General features: G+C 45.1%; 1 protein-coding gene across 1 annotated transcript; it reads left to right on the top strand.

The window, feature by feature from the left end:
• Positions 1–18,588: 18,588 nt before the first annotated feature.
• Positions 18,589–25,903, top strand: LOC119268669 (WD-40 repeat-containing protein MSI4-like). Its single transcript, XM_037550353.1, has 15 exons — positions 18,589–18,861; positions 19,499–19,562; positions 19,706–19,792; positions 20,136–20,198; positions 20,506–20,571; positions 20,681–20,755; positions 21,385–21,460; positions 22,240–22,444; positions 22,602–22,683; positions 23,342–23,415; positions 23,785–23,896; positions 24,016–24,090; positions 24,190–24,251; positions 24,953–25,052; positions 25,503–25,903. The coding sequence occupies exons 1-15, from the start codon at positions 18,737–18,739 to the stop codon at positions 25,602–25,604; spliced, it is 1,368 nt and encodes a 455-aa protein (XP_037406250.1). The 5' UTR covers positions 18,589–18,736; the 3' UTR covers positions 25,605–25,903.
• The last annotated feature ends 974 nt before the right edge of the window (positions 25,904–26,877 follow it).

Below are 26,877 nucleotides of genomic sequence, written 5' to 3'. Positions count from 1 at the left end.
TAGTTCGTAGGTTCATCATGATCTAGTAACATGACTTCCAGAACGGGATTACCGTACCACTCTGGCGCGGATCTCACTCTGGTTGATCTACGAGGTTCAGTAGTATCTTGTTCTGAAGTTTCATGATCATTATCATTAGCTTCCTCACTAATTGGTGTAGGTGTCACAGAAACAGGTTTCTGTGATGTACTACTTTTCAATAAGGGAGTAGGTACAGTTACCTCGTCAAGTTCTACTTTCCTCCCACTCACTTCTTTCGAGAGAAACTCCTTCTCTAGAAAGTTTCCGAATTTAGCAACAAAAGTCTTGCCTTTGGATCTGTGATAGAAGGTGTATCCAATAGTTTCCTTTGGATATCCTATGAAGACACATTTCTCCGATTTGAGTTCGAGCTTATCAGGTTGAAGCTTTTTCACATAAGCATCGCAACCCCAAACTTTCAGAAACGACAACTTTGGTTTCTTGCCAAACCACAGTTCATAAGGCGGCGTCTCAACGGATTTTGATGGTGCCCTATTTAACGTGAATGCGGCTGTCTCTAGAGCGTATCCCCAAAACGATAGCGGTAAATCAGTAAGAGACATCATAGATCGTACCATATCTAGTAAAGTACGATTACTACGTTCGGACACACCATTATGCTGTGGTGTTCCGGGTGGCGTGAGTTGCGAAACTATTCCACATTGTTTCAAATGTACACCAAACTCGTAACTCAAATATTCTCCTCCACGATCAGATCGTAGGAATTTTATTTTCTTGTTACGATGATTTCCAACTTCACTCTGAAATTCTTTGAACTTTTCAAACGTTTCAGACTTGTGTTTCATTGAGTAGATATACTCATATCTGCTCAAATCATCTGTGAAGATCAGAAAATAATGATACCTGTCGCGAGTCTCAATATTCATCGGACCACATACATCAGTATGTATGATTTCCAACAAATTTGTTGCTCGCTCCATTGTTCCGAAGAACGGAGTCTAAGTCATCTTGCCCATGAGGCATGGTTCGCAAGCATCAACTGATTCATAATCAAGTGATTCCAAAAGCCCATCAGCATGGAGTTTCTTCATGCGCTTTACACCAATATGACCTAAACAGCAGTGCCACAAATAAGTTGCACTATCAATATTAACTTTGCATCTTTTGGTTTCAATATTATGATTATGTGTATTACTACGATCGAGATCCAACGAACTATTTTCATTGGGTGTGTAACCATATAAGGTTTTATTCATGTAAACAGAACAACAATTTATTCTCTTACTTAAATGAATAACCGTATTACAATAAACATGATCAAATCATATTCATGCTCAACGCAAACACCAAGTAACACTTATTTAGGTTCAACACTAATCCCAAAAGTATAGGGAGTGTGCGATGATGATCATATCAATCTTGGAACCACTTCCAACACACATCGTCACTTCACCCTTAACTAGTCTCTGTTTATTCTGCAACTCCCATTTCGAGTTACTAATCTTACAACTGAACTAGTATCAATTACTGAGGGGTTTCTATAAACACTAGTAAAGTACACATCAATAACATGTATATCAAATATACTTATGTTCACTTTGTCATCCTTCTTATCTGCCAATCACTTGGGGTAGTTCCGCTTCCAGTGACCAGTCCCTTTGCAGTAGAAACACTTAGTCTCAGGCTTAGGACCAGACTTGGGCTTCTTCACTTGAGCAGCAACTTGCTTGTTGTTCTTCTTGAAGTTCCCCTTCTTCCCTCTGCCCTTTTCTTGAAACTAGTGGTCTTGTCTACCATCAACACTTGATGCTCTTTCTTGATTTCTACCTTCATCGATTTCATCATCATGAAAAGCTCGGGAGTCGTTTTCGTCATCCCTTGCATACTATAGTTCATCACGAAGTTCTACTAACTTGGTGATGGTGACTAGAGAATTCTGTCAATCACTATCTTATCTGGAAGATTAACTCCCACGTGATTCAAGCGATTGTAGTACTCAGACAATTTGGGCCCATGCTCACTAGTTGAGCGATTCTCCTCCATCTTTTAGCTACAGAACTTGTTGGAGACTTCATATCTCTCAACTCGGGCATTTGCTTGAAATATTAACTTCAACTCCTAGAACATCTCATATGCTCCATGACGTTCAAAACGTCTTTGAAGTCCAGATTCTAAGCCATTAAGCATGGTGCACTAAACTATCAAGTAGTCATCATATTGAGCTAGCCAAACGTTCATAACGTCTGCATCTGCTCCTGCAATAGATCTGTCACCTAGCGGTGCATCAAGGACATAATTCTTCTATGCAGCAATGAGGATAAACCTCAGATCACGGATCCAATCCGCATCATTGCTACTAACATCTTTCAACACAATTTTCTCTAGGAACATATCAAAATAAACACATGAAAGCAACAACGCGAGCTATTGATCTACAACATAGATATGCTAATACTACCAGGACTAAGTTCATGATAAATTAAAGTTCAATTAATCATAATACTTAAGAACTCCCACTTAGATAGACATCCCTCTAATCCTCTAAGTGATCATGTGATCCAAATCAACTAAACCATGTCCGATCATCACGTGAGATGGAGTAGTTTTATTGGTGAACATCGCTATGTTGATCATATCTTCTATATGATTCACGCTCGACCTTTCGGTCTCCGTGTTCCGAGGCCATATCTGTATATGCTTGGCTCGTCAAGTATAACCTGAGTATTCTGTGTGTACAACTGTTTTGCACCCGTTGTATTTGAACGTAGAGCCTATCACACCCGATCCTCACGTGGTGTCTCAGCACGAAGAACTTTCGCAACGGTGCATACTCAGGGAGAACACTTCTTGATAATTATTGAGAGATCATCTTATAATGCTACCGTCAATCAAAGCAAGATAAGATGCATAAAAGATAAACATCACATGCAATCAATATAAGTGATATGATATGGCCATCATCATCTTGTGCTTGTGATCTCCATCTTCGAAGCACCGTCGTGATCATCATCGTCACCGGTGCGACACCTTGATCTCCATCGTAGCATCATTGTCGTCTCGCCAATCTTATGCTTCCACGACTATCGCTACCGCTTAGTGATAAAGTAAAGCATTACAACGCGATTGCATTGCATACAATAAAGTGACAACCATATGGCTCCTGCCAGTTGCCGATAACTCGGTTACAAAACATGATCATCTCATACAATAAAATTTAACATCATGTCTTGACCATATCACATCACAACATGCCCTGCAAAAACAAGTTAGACGTCCTCTACTTTGTTGTTGCATGTTTTACGTGGCTGCTACGGGCTTAAGCAAGAACCAATCTTACCTACGCATCAAAACCACAACGATAGTTTGTCAAGTTGGTGTTGTTTTAACCTTCACAAGGACCAGGCGTAGCCACACTCCGTTCAACTAAAGTTGGAGAAACTGTCACCCGCTAGCCACCTTTGTGCAAAGCACGTCGGGAGAACCGGTCTCGCGTAAGCGTACGCGTAATGTCGATCCGGGCCGCTTCGTCCAACAATACCGCCGAACCAAAGTATGACATGCTGGTAAGCAGTATGACTTATATCGCCCACAACTCACTTGTGTTCTACTCGTGCATATAACATCAACATATAAAACCTAGGCTCGGATGCCACTGTTGGGGAACGTAGTAATTTCAAAAAAATTCCTACGCACACGCAAGATCATGGTGATGCATAGCAACGAGAGGGGAGAGTGTGATCTATGTACCCTTGTAGACCGACAACGGAAGTGTTAGCACAACGTGGTTGATGTAGTCGTACGTCTTCACGGCCCGACCGATCAAGCACCGAAACTACGGCACCTCCGAGTTCTAGCACACATTTAGCTCGATGACGATCCCCGGACTCCGATCCAGCAAAGTGTCGGGGAAGAGTTCCGTCAGCACGACGGCGTGGTGACGATCTTGATGTACTACCGTCGCAGGGCTTCGCCTAAGCACCACTACAATATTATCGAGGACTATGGTGGAAGGAGGCACCGCACACGGCTAAGAATATGATCACGTGGATCAACTTGTCTGTCTATGGGGTGCCCCCTGCCCCCATATATAAAGGAGCAAGGGAGGAGGAGGCCGGCCCTAGGAGGGGGCGCGCCAAGTATGGAGTCCTACTAGGACTCCCTAGTCCTAGTAGGATTCCACCTTCCATATGGAATAGGAAAAGAGGAAGGGAAAAGGAGAAGGAAGGAAGGGGGCGCCCCCCTTCCCTAGTCCAATTCGGACCAGACCAAGGGGAGGGGTGCGGCCACCCTTGAGGCCCTTTTTCTTCTTTCCCCTATGGCCCAATAAGGCCCAATACGTATTCCCGTAACTCTCCGGTACTCCGAAAAATACCCGAATCACTCAGAATCTTTCCGATGTCCAAATATAGTCATCCAATATATCGATCTTTACGTCTCGACCATTTCGAGACTCCTCGTCATGTCCCCGATCTCATCCGGGACTCCGAACTCCTTCGGTACATCAAAACTCATAAACTCATAATATAACTGTCATCGAAACCTTAAGCGTGCGGACCCTACGGGTTCGAGAACAATGTAGACATGACCGAGACACGTCTCCGGTCAATAACCAATAGCGGAACCTGGATGCTCATATTGGCTCCTACATATTCTACGAAGATCTTTTATCGGTCAGACCGCATAACAACATACGTTGTTCCCTTTGTCATCGGTATGTTACTTGCCCGAGATTCGATCGTCGGTTTCTCAATACCTAGTTCAATCTCGTTACCGGCAAGTCTCTTTACTCGTTTCGTAATACATCATCTCGCAACTAACTCATTAGTTGCAATGCTTGCAAGGCTTATGTGATGTGCATTACCGAGAGGGCCCAGAGATACCTCTCCGACAATCGAAGTGACAAATCCTAATCTCGAAATACGCCAACCCAACATGTACCGTCGGAGACACCTGTAGAGCACCTTTATAATCACCCAGTTACGTTGTGACGTTTGGTAGCACACAAAGTGTTCCTCCGGCAAACGGGAGTTGCATAATCTCATAGTCATAGGAACATGTATAAGTCATGAAGAAAGCAATAGCAACATACTAAACGATCGGGTGCTAAGCTAATGGAATGGGTCATGTCAATCAGATCATTCACCTAATGATGTGATCCCGTTAATCAAATAACAACTCTTTGTCCATGGTCAGGAAACATAACCATCTTTGATTAACGAGCTAGTCAAGTAGAGGCATACTAGTGACACTCTGTTTGTCTATGTATTCACACATGTATTATGTTTCCGGTTAATACAATTCTAGCATGAATAATAAACATTTATCATGATATGAGGAAATAAATAATAACTTTATTATTGCCTCTAGGGCATATTTCCTTCAAAAATAACTTAAATTTTTTATATAACTGCAAATCAGCATTATAAATTCCAAGGTGAACAATGTGACAAAAAAGAACAGTTTCTCCACGGGTAGTAGACTGGGTCTTGTCGATGTACGGCCAAAGTATAGATATCAATGTCTAATCATTGTATGACCAATGCTTCAGTGTGAATAGGATTTCTGTGAATTGCACTATAGTGCATCAGAATATCAAAGTGTGGAACACTGCCTTGATACTAAGAAAGGCTTATTCTATTTTTTTCCCTTTGTATTATAGGAGTAGATCTTCAATTCCCATTGATTAAGAATAACAACCTGTTTGGCATCATTACTTCTCACAGTATAAATTCAAGCAAAAGTGGAATGTGTCTGAATCGATTAGCAAAACATGGACCAATAAGTAGCGACCTAATAAATAGAAGACTGGGATTAAACGTGCTCACAAACATAACCTCTATGGAGATGAAAAGATTAATAAGGTGAGTGACTTATACAATTCTGAAGATATTTGACAAAAGCAAACAGGAAATCGCATCTATTGGATGCCTCCGGTGTCCTGTAGTTTCGAATTCTTGCAAAAATAAATAAATCAATTGAAATTGTAGACAATTAGGTGTACAGGGAAAACTGGCCACTTCTTCCGGTGGCTAGGAGTGATGTATACACATCCCTAGCCTTGATAGCTCCTCCTTCTCACAATTTAGAGAGATGAATGAACTTGAAGCTGAAATGATGGACCTGTAGAGCAGTTTCAGCAGTGTTTTAATAGTGGTGGAGAACTGTTTTCGAGCAAGGTAGGAGGGAGACGAAGGGGAAAGATATGTAACCTGTTAAGTATATCTGTACGCCCTTTTCACTGTACTGCGTGACACCGTAAGCACCTGGTTCTCAAATTCTCAGTTGAACCTGAACATGCAGAGGTTTAGAACATTAGGAACCTGAACATGGCACACCTAGGGAAAAACAGAGAAGAACTGTCATGCAGCACGCCATCATCTAGGATCCCATCTTTATGAGTGATTGTAAGCACCAAAAATCATAGACATCACAAATGACAACACCAAGTGAAGGCAATCGCGTTAAGGGGAAGAGATGCTAACCGTCTTCTTGAAGCTGGGCTTGCGGGCATTGATATCCACGGAAAGGAGGCAGGGGGAGGCCGGCGAGCTTCTCCTCCGCGGCAGGGAGGGTCTCATCCGGTGCGTGCGTCCCAGGCCGTCGGCGCGAGGAGAAACCATAGGGGAGGCATGGCGTGCACAGAGAATAAATCGGCTGCGAGGTGATGGCTTGCCGGCCATGGCGGCGGCGAGGAGTGGCCGGCAAGGAGGCGTGGAGATACTGGCGACCTGCTCCTTCCCGAGGCCACCTTGATGGATCCCGCACAAACCGGGGCCGCAAGTCGCGTCCGCCGTGTCTGGCGCGTCCGATGCCGCTGCTGCGAGGAGGACCCGGAGCGGAGGAACAACCGGAGGGACGGGTCTGAACATCGTCGTGGGGAGGCCGGCAGTAGAAGGAGGACCCGAAGTTGGTGGAAAAGATTGGGAAAGGTTGTTTAGGGTTTCGCGGACGCCGTCTTGACCACGCAGTCGCCACATCCACAAGGGAAACGTATTTGTAGCCCCGGTGAGGATGGAAGCGCAAGAGTGAGGAAAGTAGAGGGCAGGGGAAGCGAAGAATGAGAAGCGGCCAGGGAGGAGAAGCGGAGAAGGCCAACCTCCTTGGTTCGTGGCTCATTGAATTGGATAGGTAATGCATGGCTTGAATTTGGGGGGGAAGAAAAGGTCGGTTCACACCCGAGGAGGTGGGCTTGCGCCTTGCGGTGGGAATGCATGGTTGTGAGGTGGCTACTTTGCTGATGTGTACATGCTGCATGTCAAGATAAATCACTTAGTGGGGATGAACTTCTTAAGTATATAGGATTCCCAACTATATTTAACGGACAAAGTAATGCGTGCGTGCAAAACGATCGGTGGTCAGGCCAACTCCACCGCACGACCCCAAAACGGATGTTCGTTTTATCCAGATTCTGTCCGTTTGGGTAGGGATTTGGGGTCGTGGGGCGCGCGACCGCATCCATTTGCCTCATCTTGTCCGTGTCTATTTTAAAAATCAAAAACAACATTTCAAATGTCAAGCCCTAGTTCAGGTCAGCGGCTCCGGTTCATCACACCGGCAACAGAGCCAGCGGCCTAGACGGCCATCGTCGGCATCAGCCAGCGGCCGGCAACACAGCCAGCCTCCAAAATGAATAGTTGTCCTCGCCGGCAACACAGCCAGCGGCCGGCAACACAGCGGGCCCCCAAAATGAATGTTTTCTCGCCGGCACACAGCCAGCGGCCCAGCGGGCGGGTGGCACCCATGCCAGCCTCCAAAAAGAACGCCCATGGCCGATTGGACGACCTAGTTCAGGCCTTCGGCGTCGAGCATCTCCTTCTGCTTGGCCTCGAACCAGGCCCTCGTCTTGTCGCTCATCTTCGACAAGTCCACGCTCATGATCGCAAGGGCCATCTCCTTCGCTTTGGTGGCGGCATTCGTTGCCTCGATGTCGAGCTGCCTCTGCCTGGCCTTGACGTTGTCGGCCTCGATATCGAGCTGCCTCTGCCTGGCCTTGACGTTGTCGGCCTCGATGTCGAGCTGCCTTTGCCAGGGCGCCTCCTCCATGTCGAGCTGCCTTTGTCGGGCCGCCTCCTCCATGTCGATCTTCCTCCTCTTGGCCACCTCCTCCATCTCAAGTTTTTTTCTTTGAAGGTCTAGGTATTGCTTCATTTGCTCCTCCTTGCTTTGTCGCTTCTTCTCGTCCCTCACATCCTTTTGGGACATCATGACATGCAAAGTGTCATGCAATGCCATGGATGAGGCATCACGTATGTCATCAACCTTGGAGTTGGTCTTGCCCCTCGGCCTCTTCAACGCCTCGCCATCTCCACCTACGACGAACTTGGCCGTCTTCAGTCCTTTCTTCCTTTGTAGTTCACGGTATTGGTCCTTGAACTTAGGGCAATTGTTGATAATCGTCCAACAATGCGTTAGAGTGAATGGCTTGTTGTTGTGCCGGGCCTTGAATGCCTCCAAGGATTGAAATGCCTACACCACATGATCAACAACAAGTGAACATGCAAACATAGACACGGCCGAAGTCTCATGGTCATAGCAAGGAAAGGGCTAGGAAGAGGAGAGCATACCATGTCCCCAACGCCGAGACCACTCACGGGGATTTTCATGAGTCATCATTGTTAATCTACCTGATGTTCGTTTCTCCACTCGAGATCACATCACTCGGGGCGGCAGCCGCAGGTGCTCGAGTTTTATATGGGACGTGTTGAGAAACGAGGGAAGCAGGATTGGCGGGAAGCAATGTTGGATATATTCCCAACTATATTTAACGGACAAAGTAATGCATGCGTGCAAAATGATCGATGGTCAGGCGAACTCCACCGCACAACCCCAAACGAATGTTCATTTTATCCGGATCCTGTCCGTTTGGGTAGGGATTTGGGGTCGTGGGGCGCGCGGCCGCATCCATTTGCCTTATCTTGTCCGTGTCTATTTAAAAAAATCAAAAACAATGTTTCAAATGCCAAGCCCTAGTTCAGGCCAGCGGCCTCGGTTCATCACACCGGCAACAGAGCCAGCGGCCTAGACGGCCATCGTCGGCATCAGCCAGCGGCCGGCAATACAGCCAGCCTCCAAAATGAATAGTTGTCCTCGCCGGCAACACTGCCAGCGGCCGGCAACACAGCCGGCCCCCAAAATGAATGTTTTCTCGCCGGCACACAGCCAGCGGCCCAGCGGGCGGGTGGCACCCATGCCAGCCTCCAAAAAGAACGTCCATGGCCAATCGGACGACCTAGTTCAGGCCTTCGGCGTCGAGCATCTCCTTCTGCTTGGCCTCGAACCAGGCCCTCGTTTTGTCGCTCATCTTCGACAAGTCCACGCTCATGATCGCAAGGGCCACCTCCTTCGCTTTGGTGGCGGCATTCGTTGCCTCGATGTCGAGCTGCCTCTGCCTGGCCTTGACGTTGTCGGCCTCGATGTCGAGCTGCCTTTGCCGGGCCGCCTCCTCCATGTTGAGCTGTCTTTGCCGGGCCGCCTCCTCCATGTCGAGCTACCTTTGTCGGGCCACCTCCTCCATGTTGATCTTCCTCCTCTTGGCCGCCTCCTCCATCTCAAGTTTTTTTCTTTGAAGGTCTAGGTATTGCTTCATTTGCTCCTCCTTGCTTTGCCGCTTCTTCTCGTCCCTCACATCCTTTTGGGACATCATGACATGCAAAGTGTCATGCAATGCCATGGATGAGGCATCACGTATGTCATCAACCTTGGAGTTGGTCTTGCCCCTCGGCCTCTTCAACGCCTCGCCATCTCCACCTGCGGCGAACTTGGCCGTCTCCAGTCCTTTCTTCCTTTGTAGTTCACAGTATTGGTCCTTGAACTTAGGGCAATTGTTGATAATCGTCCAACAATGCGTTAGAGTGAATGGCTTGTTGTTGTGCCGGGCCTTGAATGCCTCCAAGGATTGAAATGCCTACACCACATGATCAACAACAAGTGAACATGCAAACATATACATGGCCGAAGTCTCATGGTCGTAGCAAGGAAAGGGCTAGGAAGAGGAGAGCATACCATGTCCCCAACGCCGAGACCACTCACGGGTCGTGCTTCAATGCTCTCAAATGCGGCGTAATACTTGTTGCACTCTTGTTGGATGAACAACCATCTCTTTTGAATCGAGACGATGCCACGGTTGCTTGTAATTTGGTAGGGCTCAAACATCTTCCTTTCATGGAATGTTTTGTGGACTCTCGTCCAAAAAACAGTGCCCTTTTGTTGCGCGCCGGTCCTCGGATCTTGGCTAATCTCCATCCAAGCTTGGCAAATCAACTTGTCCTCATCTTGTGTATATGAACCCGTGAGAATGCTCTTCCTCTTTTTTTGTGCTTTCGCTCTTTGGGTGAGCTCGTCGATGAACAATGGCTCGCCACAAATATCAACATCATTGTCTTCTTCTTCATCACCATCACCTTAGACATAGATGTCATCGTCTTAATGCCACGAGTCACCATGGTCGTAGTCAGCACGACCGTCGGCCTCTTCATCGGGCACGTACTGGGCACGGTCATCCTGACTTTGGGTCTCCTCGGGGTCGTAGGCACGGGCATGCCCACCCTCGAAGATCATGTCCTCCATGTACTGGTTGTAGAAGGGGTCGTCGACCGTTGGCGTTGGGGCGGGCATTCCGTCAAACAAGACGCGAGGGGCAGCATGGTTGATATGGACAGTACAGGTGCTCTTGTCGTTCCACCGTTACTATCAAGTAAAATATCAGCCAATCGAGAGGCTCGCTATGAAAGCAACATGCAAAAGTATGTGGTTCCCGCTCTACGTCATAAGAAGATCATGTGTGCTACAGAACAGAAGGGGATTTTAGGTGTGAAGCCTGTTCCATATGCTACGCTTGTGCCTCAGGAAGAAGTGAAGCCCACGTTCAGAACACCTTGTCAATACTTCAACGTAACCAGCAGAATGAAAGTTTGAAGGCTGCACCATCAAGTTCATTTTAGTTTTGGCCTAGCAACCATACATGCAAGTATACGTACGTGTGTCTTTTTATTTGTTTTTACTAGTTTGTTCAGATTTCCTAGTTTACAACTTGTAATTGATGAGGAGTCCTCATCGTGCCCTAGTCTAGGTCGGGCTTAGCCCAGGTGTTACGCACAACTTATATAAGCAAGGGGTGCAGTTTCTGTCGAGGGGTCAGGTTTTAGTTCAGGAAGAAAACTCAACTGATGGATGCGTATCTGTACTTCTGCGTCCCTGTCTAGGGTTTGATAATTGCATGTGTTTCGGCAGCTTGGATCGCCAAGGCACAAGTGTCGTTTGATTCTTGATCTACAAGGGTCAATCTAGCTAGCTTCCCGTTCTTCTCCATCTACTTCTGCTAGTGCTTATTATTGCTAAATACTCTGTCGCCGTCGCCGCCGCTAATCACCATCAGCTTAATCCCTCCATCTAGCTCTAGTACTACTACACCACGTTTACTACTTCCGATCCATCTAGTCCAAGTTCTTCCACACGTACACATCTCTACACATATATATCTCTGTCTGCTCTAGTACGTCTGCCTCCAATCAAGTATATTCTGCTAGCTCTTTGCGCCGGTGAAAGATCAGGGACATCCCACAAAATCGACTCAAAGTTATTTGAGTCATATCAACTGGTATCAGAGAGCGCCAGGTTTATCACTGTGCGCGATGTCAACCGCAAGCAAGCGTGACGGGGATGAGGTGCGGGAGGATGACGGGCCGCCGCAATATGGTCCCGATCTGGACCCAGGTGTCCGTGCTATGTTCAAGGCTACATACCAGCACTTCGACAACCGCATGAAGGCCCTCGACGAGACGGTGACCGACGGGTTCCAGGCCATGCAAGCAGCCCTCCGTCGCCTAGAGGCAAGGGCAACCGGCACGGCTGCTCCAGCGAGGGAACAACATGCCCTGCAGCAGCGAGCACCTCGACATGTCCGTGACGCGGACGTTACCAACGACGACAATGATGCTGAGTTCGAGGATGGTTCTGATGCTCGCGGCGACTTGCCTCGCCGACCACGACAGGATGCTCGTCCCCGTGATGATGGACCAAGGCGGCGCCGCGATGAGGACGAGGACGGAGGTATTGGTAGAATAAAAATTACTATACCTTCGTTCACAGGCAAGGCCGGTCCCGAGGAGTATCTTGAGTGGGAGATGCGTGTGGAGCAGATTTTTGATAATCACCGTTACTCCGAGGAGCGGAAGATTCGTTTTGCTTCTCTTGAATTTTCAGGTTATGCATTAATTTGGTGGGATCAGCTCAACCGCAATGACGCACGACCAGAGTCATGGCATGAGATGAAGCGTACAATGCGTGCTCGCTTTGTGCCAGCTTATTTTCAGAAGGAGCAACACACAAAGCTTCGCCGTCTTGTTCAAGGAGCCATGACGGTGGATGAGTATTACCAACGGATGCAAGTTCTGATGATCAGAACTAATGTGCATGAGTCTGATGATGCAACAATGACACGCTTCTTTGAGGGGCTGAATGAGGATATACGTGACCGTGTTGATTTGATGCAGTATAATGATATGCAAGATCTTCTTCATCAGGCGGAGCGTGCCGAACAGTGGGTCAAAGCCAAGCAAGTTTCCAAAGGCCGCACCAATTTCAGCATGGGGCGACGTTCCTATTCACATGACGATGATAATGTCAAGCCAGCTTCATCCTATAGGTCAGCTGCTACCGATCACAAGGAGATGAGCAAAGAATCTATGGTCGCGAGCAAAGTGGCTTCAAGGGCTGATTCAAGTGCGCAGTCTGCTATGCGTACTAGTGAGATTGTTTGTTACACATGTGGAGGTAGGGGACACAAACGCATTGATTGTCCGAACAAGAAGAGAGTGCTCCTTGTTAATGATGGATATGTTTCCGAAGACAAAATTGACTCAGAGTCTGATGAGCCCAAGGAAGGGGAAAGTGAATCTAATCCTATCATGTGCTATCCTCTAGATTATGATGACCTGCCATGCATCATGGTGCAGCGAGCTAAAGAGGATCAAATTCCAAGTTCGGGACAGCGGTGGAAAATTTTTCAGTCACAATGCAAGATCAAAAACAAGTGTTGCAAGTTGATTATTGATGGAGGGAGCTACACCAACATCATAAGCAAGCTTGTGGTGGATGCTTTAGGATTGAAGGCATGGCCACATCCGCAGCCACATTGCATTGAGTGGTTGTACAACTCCGGACGTTTGAAGGTGACTCACAAGGTACGCGTAAAGTTTAATATTGGCACGTATTACGATGAGGTGATTTGCGATGTTGTGCCAATGGATGTGTGTCAGTTGCTATTGGGTCGTCCGTGGCAATATGATCGCAACGCTATACATGAGGGGAGGTCGAACACTTACGTGTTCCGAGATGTTGGCATGAAATGTGTGCTGCAGCCCATGGGTAACAATGCTATCAAGATTGATCATGTGTTTGTATACAACAATTTTTTGAAGAGTACCCTGAAACCGAGGACGGTTTCGCTTAAAGGGGGAGAGGATGATATGGACAGTACAGGTGCTCTTGTCGTTCCACCGTTACTATCAAGTAAAATATCAGCCAATCGAGAGGCTCGCTATGAAAGCAACATGCAAAAGTATGTGGTTCCCGCTCTACGTCATAAGAAGATCATGTGTGCTACAGAACAGAAGGGGATTTTAGGTGTGAAGCCTGTTCCATATGCTACGCTTGTGCCTCAGGAAGAAGTGAAGCCCACGTTCAGAACACCTTGTCAATACTTCAACGTAACCAGCAGAATGAAAGTTTGAAGGCTGCACCATCAAGTTCATTTTAGTTTTGGCCTAGCAACCATACATGCAAGTATACGTACGTGTGTCTTTTTATTTGTTTTTACTAGTTTGTTCAGATTTCCTAGTTTACAACTTGTAATTGATGAGGAGTCCTCATCGTGCCCTAGTCTAGGTCGGGCTTAGCCCAGGTGTTACGCACAACTTATATAAGCAAGGGGTGCAGTTTCTGTCGAGGGGTCAGGTTTTAGTTCAGGAAAAAAACTCATCTGATGGATGCGTATCTGTACTTCTGCGTCCCTGTCTAGGGTTTGATAATTGCATGTGTTTCGGCAGCTTGGATCGCCAAGGCACAAGTGTCGTTTGATTCTTGATCTACAAGGGTCAATCTAGCTAGCTTCCCGTTCTTCTCCATCTACTTCTGCTAGTGCTTATTATTGCTAAATACTCCGTCGCCGTCGCCGCCGCTAATCACCATCAGCTTAATCCCTCCATCTAGCTCTAGTACTACTACACCACGTTTACTACTTCCGATCCATCTAGTCCAAGTTCTTCCACACGTACACATCTCTACACATATATATCTCTGTCTGCTCTAGTACGTCTGCCTCCAATCAAGTATATTCTGCTAGCTCTTTGCGCCGGTGAAAGATCAGGGACATCCCACAAAATCGACTCAAAGTTATTTGAGTCATATCAATGGTGCCCTTGAATGGTGCCCGTGCCTGCTTTCTTTGCATCTCGACGGACGGCCGGTCGCCGCTGCTGGACCCAGGCGTGACGTTGAGGTCGATGATGGTCGCGGGGCGCAGTGTCGACGGCGCGAACAAGCCCACGTCGGGCGACCCCGAGAAACGGGTTTGGCCGTCGTGCCTTGGCGGAGGAAAGCCGAGCGACATGAACGCGGTGCGCGACGTCGACGACTGGCAGTGCGTAGGCAGGGCGACCGACGAGCCTGTGCTCGCCGGGCCGACGGCCGCTGCAAGGAACCCGGCCGGATGGCCCATGCCAAGCATGAGGATGTCGTGCGCTTTGTTGACGAGGTCCTCCTTCTCATCGGCCGCGGCCTTATGTCGCGCGGCCTCCAGCTCATCGCGTTGGGCGACGAACTTGGCCCGGCGGCATTGACCTTGACGACCGCTCTCCGTTCCCTCCTCTTCGCCGATTCCGCGTCCAACTTGGCGATCTCCTCCGGCGTGCACTCCGACCGCGGCTTCCTTGGCGCCTTCTTCTTCACCTTCTTCTTCACCTTTGCGGGGCGGGTCGACGGCCAGGCCGCCGGAACTCGGCGGGGCGTCGGCCATGGACGGGGGAGAGAGGGGGCGGCGGGAGGGACGTGGGAGGGTTTAGGGGAAATGGCGCCAAATGGGCGTGGGGGGGGGTTTAGTTTCTCCCACCGACAGGCGGGCCAGGGAAGGACAAGCGCGCGCGTCCCGCCCGTCCGCGCGCTGCCGTTTCACCCCAAAACCGGCGCAAACTTGGGCCGGGGATGGGTCGAAAGCGGACACAAAGCGGACAAAAGTCCGTTTGCGTCTGCGCGCTGGGTCGTCTCGTTTGTCCCTTTTACCCCAAACGGACAGGCGCAAACATGATAGGGTCGCGCGATGGAGTTGGCCTCATGGGCTCTTGGTGACTAACGTCAACATCCAGATCAAGATGCTGTTTAGAATGATTATATTATTCAAAATCCGGAATGGTGCGGGGTCCGGAAGGGTTTTGGGTGGGCCGAGGATGTCGAAGTCCTACGTGTTTGCTGTTCGGACTCCTGTAAAGCCCCTCACGTTTGTCTCGTGTTTGCCAAAAAAAGTACATCCGAACCGCTCGGTAGACCGATACAGGTCGCGTTCGATGGCTTCCGCGGTCCGAACCACGCCGGACGTATGCGGACGGTTCGAGGGTCCGCCTTGAAGATGCCCTTACTATTGATGACATGTGACTTGGTTGGTATTTTAGCGCCACAAACATCGCGGCTAGTAAGTCGCCTTACTTGTTGGTTATATGTGAAAAGATGTTTCATACATGTAAAAATTGTTGCGGACAAACATCCATGATAATCTTGCTTTGAAAACTTAATTACAGCGAGCACATGAATGGAAACATGTCATGATTTGGTGGTAGGAATAAAAGGAAATATACAATGTTTGCCATTTTCTCGGGTGTATGAGTAATTGTTGGGTTTAGTCCCACATCGGTTGTGGGGGGAGACATAACACAATCTATAAAGGCGGGGGTGTTCCCTCCTAACAGGCTAGCCTTTTTGGGGGAGAGGGCCCAACGCATCTCATAAGTCGGTGTTGCTCTCCGGTTGGGCCTGGTGACGCAGGTGGGTCGCAAACGCTGGTGTTAGCGGACCCGAGATTGTGTAACAATAATTACCTCGCGTTAGTCCATTTTGCTGGATGAGCATCAACATAGCCCCAGGACAAAGACAAGGAGGTCGTGACATTGCCTACAGAGGGAGGGCATGGGTTGATGGTGCGGGTACATGAAGGAGGGGTGGGGTAGAGTCATCGACGCCAAAGACAGATGAGGCTTAGAGGGACGCCCGGGGTGGCAGTGACGAGTAAGACAAGGTGGGATAGCGATAGTTGGTTAGGCCAATGCAGGTGCATGGAAGGAAGGAGACAAATAATACACCATCACACATGTGGAGGAATTTGACGGATTCAGATGATTATTTTTTTCTTTTGTTTTGAGGAACATCGATTACAACCTGAAAACACAATGAAGTATAACCTGAAAAACCATCCCACCGCTTCTCCTTTCCCCATCGGAAAAGAATATAAGCCATGTATAGAGATGGGAAAAAAGGAAACTACTTATGACTTACTTAAGAAACAATTGTCGTGACCACTTAAACTCACGACTCTCTCGGTATGCCACCCCCGACGCCCTAGGCGATGCCATCCCATCACCCCCCCGCCTTCATCATCCCCATTGCCTGCCAATCCACCAGCCCTACCAGATTCACTGGTGAAATCTCCATGCCTTCCTCCTCCACCTATCTCTTCTCTCCCTCTCTCCGAGCCGCCGGGATCCTCCGCGGGTAGGTTTCAGATATGTCGTCCAAGAGAGAGCGAGAGATCGATGGATGGGTGGCTAGCTGTAAGCGCGTTTTTACACCGTGATTCCTTGCAGGTCGACGGTAGCAAGTCTGGAGACGCGTATGCTCCTACGCAGGGCGGCGTCGCCGGCGCGCCTGGGATCCTACATCTCCCAAGGTAAAAAGGCTCCTTTACCTCCCTTTTTATCCCTCCTATTGTGTTGTTCGTTACCTACCATTATACTGGATCTTGTTTCTCTTTGTGAATGGTTATGCAGAGTAATTTTTGCATGTTTTTTTGTGCCATGAGGTTTCCAGGGACACTTAGTATGGCACAAATTGTGTTTATCTCGTACACATGAACATTTTCTCAAATTGGATTGATTTTCCTTCCAAGAATAAACACATTCAACACTATTACATATGTATATTACAATCTGCACATGTTGTGTTGAGGGGAGGAGTTGTTGGTACTGTATTCCATTGCACGAGTTATTTTCAGCGTGTTTGTTTGGGGCAATTAGTATCAGGAAATTGGAATTAGGGGGTTGTAGGACTTAAAGTCCCTTGTTTGTTTGGAGGACACGAAAATTAATGAGGGAAAGGGAAACGGGTTACTGGTCAAACTTCCCCTTATCTCTTCCTTGGTGGGGTGGTAATTGAGGAAGGGAATGGGAAATGAGAGAAAAAAAAGCTGTCGCCATGTACATTACTCCTGCTCCGCATGTCTAAAAATGGAGTACAGATGGTGGGCCCATTTTCTTAGTTAGTTTCCCTATCAAATTCCCACGGAAAATTCCTTTCAATCACCAAACAAGGAAAATGGGACTAGAAGTCTATTTCCCACATTCAAACCCCCCAGTCAACTCCCATTGTTAATTCCTTTTCCCCTTCCATAGGACTACCAAACACGTTGTTTATCCACTCAACACTACCCCGCCACCGCGCTTTGGCCCCCTTACATCGAACGTTTGCAACACATGGGGCATTGTCCTGGCTATGTGAATTAAATAGGTATTTGCTGAATTGCCATGTAAGCTCAGTTGTGCCGATTTTTTCTTGCTATACCATGTGGTGAGCACAATGAAGAAACAAAAGAAAACATTTATGATGATTACTTCACCGCATCTATTGTTTAGTTTAGTAGTATCATATTTCAAGTATTTTAATTATACGTGTGTCTAGAAAGATCCCATATTAAAGTTATCCTTCAGTAAATATATCGTGACTCTGAAGATTGATGAAGTTACAGGTTTTCTCGATCTAATTCCACCACATTACTAACCGTTTGGTGCATTAGCACACGTAAGGAAAAAAATCCAATAAAATCACTAGACATGTCATTCTATGTATACTTCATATTGCTTTTTTCTTCTTTTGTGTACCATTTTCTTTTCCCGCTTTTATCTGTATTTTTACAATCAATGTTTGATCACAGACATTAGTTTTTTTTAGAATCCACACAGACATTAGCTAGTACAATATATACATGGAAGACATTTTTTTGAATTAAAGGAATAATAAATTTCGTCAAAAACTAAAAATCATCAAATGAGTGTCACTTTTCTCCATTTTCTTAGTTTTTTTAGCATAAGAAATGTTTTCTTAGTTTCTTTGGCATAAAAATGTTTTCTTAGTTTTTTGTCGAGAAGAAAAATATTTTCTTACTTTTTTTTGAGAAAAAAATATTTTCTTAGTAGCCTCCAAAAAATGTCTGCTAGAAGATCGGGAGCCCTACTTACTGAAGCCCGTAAAGTTCTCTGACGTTTGTACCCACGAGCCCAAACAAAAAAGGGCTCGGCCCATTTGCACACCGCATCTGTTACCGTTTTCACCCCAGCCGCAGCCTAGATACTCCTCCGCGCCTGGGCAGTTCGCACCGAGCGGGAGGCAGACAGGAACAGTCCAGACTCCAGAGAGCGCCCCCCCTGCACAGAGAGCGAGAGGGAGAGAGAGAGAGAGGGCGGAGCAGTCGCCGGCGGCGGCCAGCAGCGGAGCGGAGATGAAGGAGAGAGGCGGGTCGAGGGCGGCGGTGGACGAGCGGTACGCGCAATGGAAGTCGCTCATCCCCGTCCTCTACGACTGGTTCGCGAACCACAACCTCGTCTGGCCATCCCTCTCCTGCCGGTAATCCCCGCTTCCTGCGACCGCCTCTGTTGCTTCCCATCTCCATTCCCGCAGTTCCGTGGTCGTAGGCGTTGTGTTCGAGCAGATTCATGTGGGGTTAGGGTTTTGCCGTCACGAACGTATCTAGGGTTTTGCCGCCACGAACGTATCTAGGGTTTTGCTCTGTGACAGCGCAGCCTGTGCATGCGGTGTCTCCAGATCTGCGCGTGGTTAGTGCCTGGGCTGCTATGGTGAGCAGGGTGGAAACTTTGGGTTGAGTTATTGCCCTAGGGTTTTGGGTTCTAGGTTTTTTGTGGCATGCGACTATTTGAGACGGGGGTTTGGTGTCTCTGTTCATGTAATGCTTGCCTTAATGAACTGTTTCGATGTGGTGGCTCCTGCCGGTGTCAACTGTTTTATCTTTTCACTATGACTGCTTGCCATCTATAGAGTGAGCACGATTTGATGATATTGCTTCTTGAGCATCGGCTCTGTGGTGCATTCTTAATCACTACCTGGTACTTTGAAGCTAATAATATGACAGATTAGTGGCATTCTGTTTGGAAGCATGCTAGTTCATTTTTGCAGCGTTTTTGACCTAAAATAGTGGGTTCTGCAACTAATTTATTTGCCGATCTGTTGGTTTGATTCGGAACAGGTGGGGTCCTCAGTTTGAGCAGGCTACCTATAAGAATCGTCAGCGCCTTTACCTATCAGAGCAGGTGACCTTCAAAAGTCCTCAGTCTGAGTGCTTCCACAAACAGATATTCAGCATCTGGGACTGGTTATCAGTTTTTGTTACATAATGAGTATATTTTCTTAACCAGATCTAACTATATTATTTTTTTAATCCCGATGGTTTCAGACAGATGGAAGTGTCCCGAATACCCTGGTCATTGCAAACTGTGAAGTTGTGAAGCCACGGGTTGCAGCTGCAGAGCACATATCACAGGTTATTCATTGTTCATTGGTTTTCCATCACAATTTCAGTTTGTTAGTGCAGAATAACGTGATTTTTTGAGATTCATGTAAATATATAGATCTGGCCTCTGATTTTTGTGCGTGCGTATAATGGTATAATTATGGTGTTTCCTGCATGCAGTTTTTAGTTAACCTTCTCTGCCAGTTTCTTATGCCTGTATATAATGGTATACTTATGGTGGTTCCTTGTTTTTTTATGTATTGTGGAGTATTCTTGCATTAACTTGCTCGAGAGGGCCTAAACTAGGAATTCTTCATACTGGTCATTAATTGGTTCAGAATAGAGCTGACAAGATGTCTGTTTTGTACTGCAGTTCAATGAGGAAGCACGATCACCTTTTGTAAAGAAGTACAAGACTATCATTCACCCTGGAGAGGTAATAATTTGTCCTGTATATTCCTAAGTTGCAACTACTTAGTATATAAGTTATATTCTTTACATGTTGCTTACTCTGTTTCTAATTTTCTGTATCTTGATTATCCTCTTTCTCTTAATTTACACTGGATACTTCATTTTTGAAACTTTATGTTATCTGATCTGTATCTTTCTGTTTTCTAAGATGGTCTTTGTGTTCTTGTGTTTAGCTTGCATGCCTAGCAGTTTACTTGTTCATGCCGCTTTGATTTATGAGTTGAAGTCAGCTGTTGATGCATTCTGACTTTGTTTGTTTATTGTGTATCCAGGTTAACCGAATCAGGGAGCTTCCACAGAACAGTAGGATCATTGCAACTCATACGGACAGTCCAGATGTATGTCCAGGCCTTTATACTGCTACTTAGTTCTTTCGAAAGAGTCGATAATCTCTAAGCATTCCGGTGACATTTTATGAATTTATATGCTTTCTACGTCCCCAAACAGGTGCTTATTTGGGATGTTGAGTCCCAGCCAAATAGACATGCTGTCCTAGGAGCTGCTGATTCTCGCCCTGATTTGGTATGTTCTCTTATTTTTAATTCTTAATTTCGTGTCATTTTGAGATGTTGAAAGTTGCATTTCTGCATGATGGGCTGGAAAAATCATATAGGATGTGAACGCCATGGATAGTGATAATATCCCTAATATCCCTGATTTGGTATGTTTTCTTATTTTTTTTCTTAACTTGTGCGACTTCGGGTGGATTCTGAAAAAATCCTAGTAGGATGTCGACAGCATGCATATACACAATTTACTTTACTAGAATGGATCAGTTTTTTGATGTACCATATATGTAAAAATATCGGATGAAAACCACCCTAATGGTGGAAACTCTTGAGGAACAAGTGTAGAAAGTTCTAAAAAACATTCTTATGCATACACCATGTCTAGGTTAGGTATGTTCTGTAGACATGTAAATTTCATGTTTAAACATAATTGCATTTGCCATCTAAATTATTGCATTTGGATTTCTAATTTTGATAAAATAAATAAATAAATTTAGAATAGACAGGGTTTTTTACTGTTCCACTTCTCTTTTCCCCGTTCTCATTTTTAAACATAACTTCCATTTATTTTCACCATAGGAGTGGTTTCCACCGGATATTTTCCCTTCATACATAGTGCTTACTACTGTTGACTTTTGTCAGATTTTAAGAGGGCATCAGGAAAATGCTGAGTTTGCTCTTGCCATGTGTCCAGCAGAACCGTATGTGCTCTCAGGAGGTTAGCAGAATTCTTTCTTGTAATATGCTTGTATCTTCTGACCCTTTTTGATATATTCAAATGTCAAGGCTCAGTTTGTGGTTGCTGAATTTATTTTATATTATGCTGTGGAAAAATAGCCGCAATAGCTGGAACAAGTTGATTAACCAAACGGTAAAACAGGCAAAAACTTTTTAGGAAAGTGGATTTATCATGATCCACTGCAATGTCAGACCCTTTGTATGATCCACTCCACGAATTTTCTCCACTGAAAATTAAATATCTCTTGTTGCTTTAGCGTTCCCTCCGTCCCTCTACATACCCTTTGTATGTTCCTAACAAATAACAAGCCAAGAAATTTAAAGATGTTCTGACTTGATATCACAGTTTACGTTCGTATACTTTTTCTTTGTAATACACGATTGTGTTATTTGTGTCCATGAACCTCAGAATGGATCTTCCGATTCCACTGGAGCATGTGTGAGCCAAGATAGGCCCACTCCTGATTTAGCTGGCAAAGGGAGATGGCATGACAGCATTAACACATAAGCACAAATGAAGAGAAGAAAGTAGAACTAATCACCAAAGCCGCCAATGTGATAACTAGACCATCTATTTGCTAGCTTGTCTGATCGACCTTACTTGGATCACCTTTAAAGTAATAGGGACCTAAAAGGTTAAAAGTTCTCTTGTCAACTTCAGTGGACCCAATGGAATAAGGGATGCGTCAGTTCCTTTTATTTTATTTGAGTGAGCTGATGTGATAGCTTGAGCTTTGTTCACATGCAAAATGTAAATAGGAAAGGACAAGTCTGTGGTTTGGTGGAGCATTCAAGATCACATATCTGGACTTGGAGACTCCTCAAAAAGTGAGGCTTCCCCAGGGGCATCAGGCAGCAAGCATAGCAAAACTGCAAATGAAAAGGATAGTCCTAAAGTTGATCCTCGAGGTGTATTCCACGGGCATGATAGCACTGTTGAAGATGTCCAGTTCTGCCCTTCGAGGTAAATATGCTACACTAAGTTTCTTGTTTTTATGGTTATTTTCTATTTGATTGACATGCTTTTCAATTTACATGAGTAAGAGCTCACTTGAAGTGCTGGTTTGCTGTTTGTTTGTACGTTTGATCTTTATGGTTTTCCTTTTCTTTTTTGAATAAAGTGCACAGGAGTTCTGCAGCGTTGGTGATGATGCTTGTCTTATTCTCTGGGATGCCCGGACTGGTACTAGCCCAGCCGTTAAGGTGACACTCTTCTCTATCTTATGTGTCAACATTGTTTTTTGCAAGAAGCTGTGTATCAAGAGTTGACGCTCACTAAGGAAAGGAAATGATTGGTACTCCCTCCATTCCATATTAAGTGTCGCTGATTTAGTACAACTTTATACAGTGAGTAATTGTCAATGGTGACTCACATTGATTGATTCATTGGAATGGTTGATTTTCTCGTCCAAACCCATCCACCACTGTCTGGCCTTAACATAAAAGCAAGAGTCTTGCTCGCTCTTTGGTGGCGAGGGAACTAAACATGCCCCCTTGACCACCAGCAAGGCGAGTTAAGTGTGGGCAGAGAACTGAACATGCTCTTAGTCACATCAGCTTGATATATTTTGCTGGGTATTATGGTTCTTTTGTCGTTTCATTCTGCTTCTTTTAATGTACTTACATTTTTGTTTAAATTGGCGAACATACATTATCTGCAGTTGAACGAGTTATGAATTTGTGATCATAGAGCAGATTTAGTAGTACTGGGATTACAGTCGACTAGATTTTAGTGCAACCAAAATCTATTTGTCAAGTAAAGAGGCTGAAGTATCTTTTCTTTTTAGTATAATGTACTTCTTTCTTCTAATAAATAAACAATGCATCTTAATTTTGAAATTGTGTTCTTTCTGATGTCCAGGTTGAGAAAGCTCATGGTGGAGATGTTCATTGTGTCGATTGGAATCTTCATGATGTTAACTACATCTTAACTGGGTATGTTGACGTGAATGCCTTCTCAGTTCTGAATAATCTGTGACGAGATCTTTACTTAGTTCAGATGTATTTGATTTTGGGCTTTTCATCTATGTTTGTCAATTGTTTGCACTTTTTTTCTTCATATTTTGTACTCCCTCCGGTCCATATTACTTGTAGCTAAAACTGATGTATCTAGAACTGAAATACATCTAGATACATCCATTTCAGTGACAATTAATTTGGATCGGAGGGACATGAATATCTTCTTAGTTCTGTATAATCTCTGATGAAATCTTTAGTTATTTCAGGTCTATTTGACTTTGTGCTTTCATCTATGTTTGTCAATTGCTTACACATTTAATTATGGTGGTTTCTTCTCATATTTAGCTCTGCTGATAACTCTGTCCGAATGTGGGATCGGCGAAATCTGGGTCCTGGAGGTGCTGGTTCTCCAATTCACAAATTCGAGGGCCATAAAGCTGCTGTCCTTTGTGTTCAGGCATGTACAGAGAATCTTTTGGTCACGTACATGTTCTTTTCATGTGGATATGGACATTTGGTTACTGTCCATGGTATTGCAGTAGCTTTTGTCAATAATTCATACCTTATGCTTTTCAGTGGTCTCCTGACAAAGCATCTGTTTTCGGAAGCTCTGCGGAAGATGGTTTCTTAAATGTGTGGGACCATGAGAAGGTATATACCGTTGGCGATGGGAGTTCACTTTAACATTACTCATTCTCTCTCATGTACTAGTTCTGTATCTTGAGACTGATAAAAGTTCTCGTGGTGTAGGTGGGAAAGAAGAAAAATCCTAATTCACCTGGCGGGCTTTTCTTTCAACACGCAGGTCATAGGTACATTGTTTTTCTACATATCTTACTTCATGTGGTATATGAAACTCAAAATCCGGCTTTTTTCTTGAATGGTTATACCATGTCCATTGGCATATTCTCTGCCATATTGCTGGCAGAATTGAAGAAATGCCTTTGTGTCAGTAGCTAGTTTAGCTAATCTTCTCTTTACAATAGACGGCAGAATTGAAGAAATGCCTTTGTGTATCAGTAGCTAGTTTAGCTAATCTTCTCTTTACAATAGACTTCTACTGGATTTTTTATGAAACTGTATTTTCCGTTAAAATCTGACCAGCAGACTAATTTAGTAAACCTGAGACTTAAATCTAATGATTGGTGTCTAACATGGGCTGATAGATGATTGTGCAGTTGTGGACCTGTACACCATTAATGTTGTAGCTCAGACTTTCTGGCAAAATAAAAATAAGAAGGGAATTGTTATTTTATGCTCTTGAGATCTTATGCACCCGTGATTTTTATGTCTAGTTGTGCATGTAAAAAAAATACAATTTGATTTACTCCTTTACGGGCTTAATGAGGGCTTATGCCATTGGCAACTTTCAAATTGGTCTGGATCTATTCATACTTTGAGAGTCAAAGCTAATTGGATGTGCAGGGACGATAAAACCATGTTATGCCATAAATTGATGTTGCATTTCCATTGTTCCGTAATAATCTGTTGTTTATCTTGTTCACCTTGCTAGGGACAAGATCGTAGATTTCCACTGGAACTCTTCAGATCCTTGGACCATTGTGAGTGTATCTGATGATGGTGAGAGCACTGGTGGAGGTGGAACTTTGCAGGTACTTCTCTTACAATTGCGCAATCATGGTGTAAACACACTACTAGAAAGAACTGACATGCTAGATATTGTATACGGTATATGGTACATACAGTTTTATGCGCTTGTAACTGGAAATACATTACAGTTCGGATAACGTGACTCCCATCTCAAAATAGCTTTGAATATGCATATATGGGCACTGTTATCATCAGGGCCTGTTGGAACGAACAGTTTCAAACCATATGCTGCGTGATGTTTCCTTCTGACCCTATCTTAATAGTACTCCCTCCGTCGCGACACTTATTTTGGGACGGAGGGAGTATATTAATAACATGTACTCCCTCTGTAAAGAAATATGTCGTATAAATGCTCTTATATGTCTTATAATATGGTGTAACAGTTACATTGGTGTTTTCCTTTGCTTCATAACATGCTTGGTGTATTCTTACTGATTTTTTTACTGATCCAGATATGGCGTATGAGTGATTTGATCTACCGCCCAGAGGACGAGGTTGTTTCAGAGCTGGAGACCTTCAAGTCTCACTTGGCCAGCTGCACTCCGAGGGCTTGAATCATGAGATAGTAGTTATCTGTCCATTTGAAACATTGGTCATGTCCTCTGATGCTAGAACAACCTAGACTTGTACCCTTAAGGTGCTTGTGAGCTTATTTAACTTGTTGTATTATTCGAATCTGTATGCTCTGCGAACACAGCGGAGCTTTATTTCTGTAGCCAGACTATTGGGGTATTGGCCTATTGGGAACATTGTACCGGTAGCTTCGAGTGGACCTTATGAGATTGCTTGTAATGAGTGTTTGTGTTTATGACTTGGTCAGTTTTTTTTTGTGAGAAAACTTTTGATATATTCATCTTTATACAGTACAATGGACACCAAATAAAAATTACATCCAGATTCGCAGACCATCTAGCAATGACTAAGTGAGCTGAAGGTGTGCTGCCATCATTGCCCCTTTGTTGATGGTGTTGGGCAAAACTTGTATTCCCTCCTTAAACTAATATAAGACCGTTTAGGTCACTATTTTAATTATCTAAATGCTATTATAATTGTTTACAGAGGTAGTAGGCAGCCCGTCGTGCTAACGTCGCATAGGACCGAAGCATGAGAACATCAACCGCCGTTGAAGAAGAGTAGTGTAGATTGGAAAGATCATACACCCATGCTACGGATGATGACTAGGCGGGGATAACCTTATTCCATCTTCAAGAAGCCGTCTCTGTTTTGTCTTCCTGAGTAGGACACAAAGTCTAACAAGACTTGAAGGAATATCTAAAAATAGAGCCCTCCCGCAGGGAAAGACCAGAATCCACCGTGTCACCATGGCCTTAAAGGCCATCGAAAATGAGGTAGGCCAGTGGTTGTGCCGATGGGTGATAGAGGAACCCTAAGATTTTCTTGGGGGAGAAGGCAACTTATGATGTACTCCCTTCTTCCAGTGTCAAAAAATGTCTTACACTGAGACAGAGAGAGTACTCAATTGTGTAGTTGCTTCCTCTCCTTTTTTCTGAGCCCATATAGTTGCTTCTATCTTGATAATTTTTATTGATCGTGTTGTTGCCTTTTCCTTGATAACGCTTCTTTCATTCTTGGGTTACCCGTCGATGTGCAATTTGAGCTTTGGTCACGTTGACTGTTGCTGAGTTTTTTTCCCGAGGGATTGACTGTTGCTGAGTTGGTATGGGCAGAGGACATTTTGGGCTCCACTACCGTGTAATATTGTCGTAATCAATCTCATATGGTTAACGTGACGGCAAATGTAGTGTCAATTTTAGACAAAAGCAAAATTTAAGCTAATTGATGCTTTTCTGGGGCAAAGCGGGCTGC

The sequence above is a fragment of the Triticum dicoccoides genome, chromosome 3A, assembly GCF_002162155.2.
Source record: "Triticum dicoccoides isolate Atlit2015 ecotype Zavitan chromosome 3A, WEW_v2.0, whole genome shotgun sequence".
Classification (NCBI taxonomy): domain Eukaryota; kingdom Viridiplantae; phylum Streptophyta; class Magnoliopsida; order Poales; family Poaceae; genus Triticum; species Triticum dicoccoides.
This window is presented reverse-complemented; position numbering and strand designations above follow the sequence as displayed.

Bases quoted from the DNA above. Each gene is read 5' to 3' on its own strand.
- LOC119268669 (XM_037550353.1), top strand. From the start codon at position 18,737: ATGAAGGAGAGAGGCGGGTCGAGGGCGGCGGTGGACGAGCGGTACGCG. The intron at 19,793-20,135 runs GTTATTCATTGT...TTTGTACTGCAG, and splicing joins CTGCAGAGCACATATCACAG to TTCAATGAGGAAGCACGATC. The intron at 21,461-22,239 runs GTTAGCAGAATT...AAATGTAAATAG, and splicing joins ACCGTATGTGCTCTCAGGAG to GAAAGGACAAGTCTGTGGTT.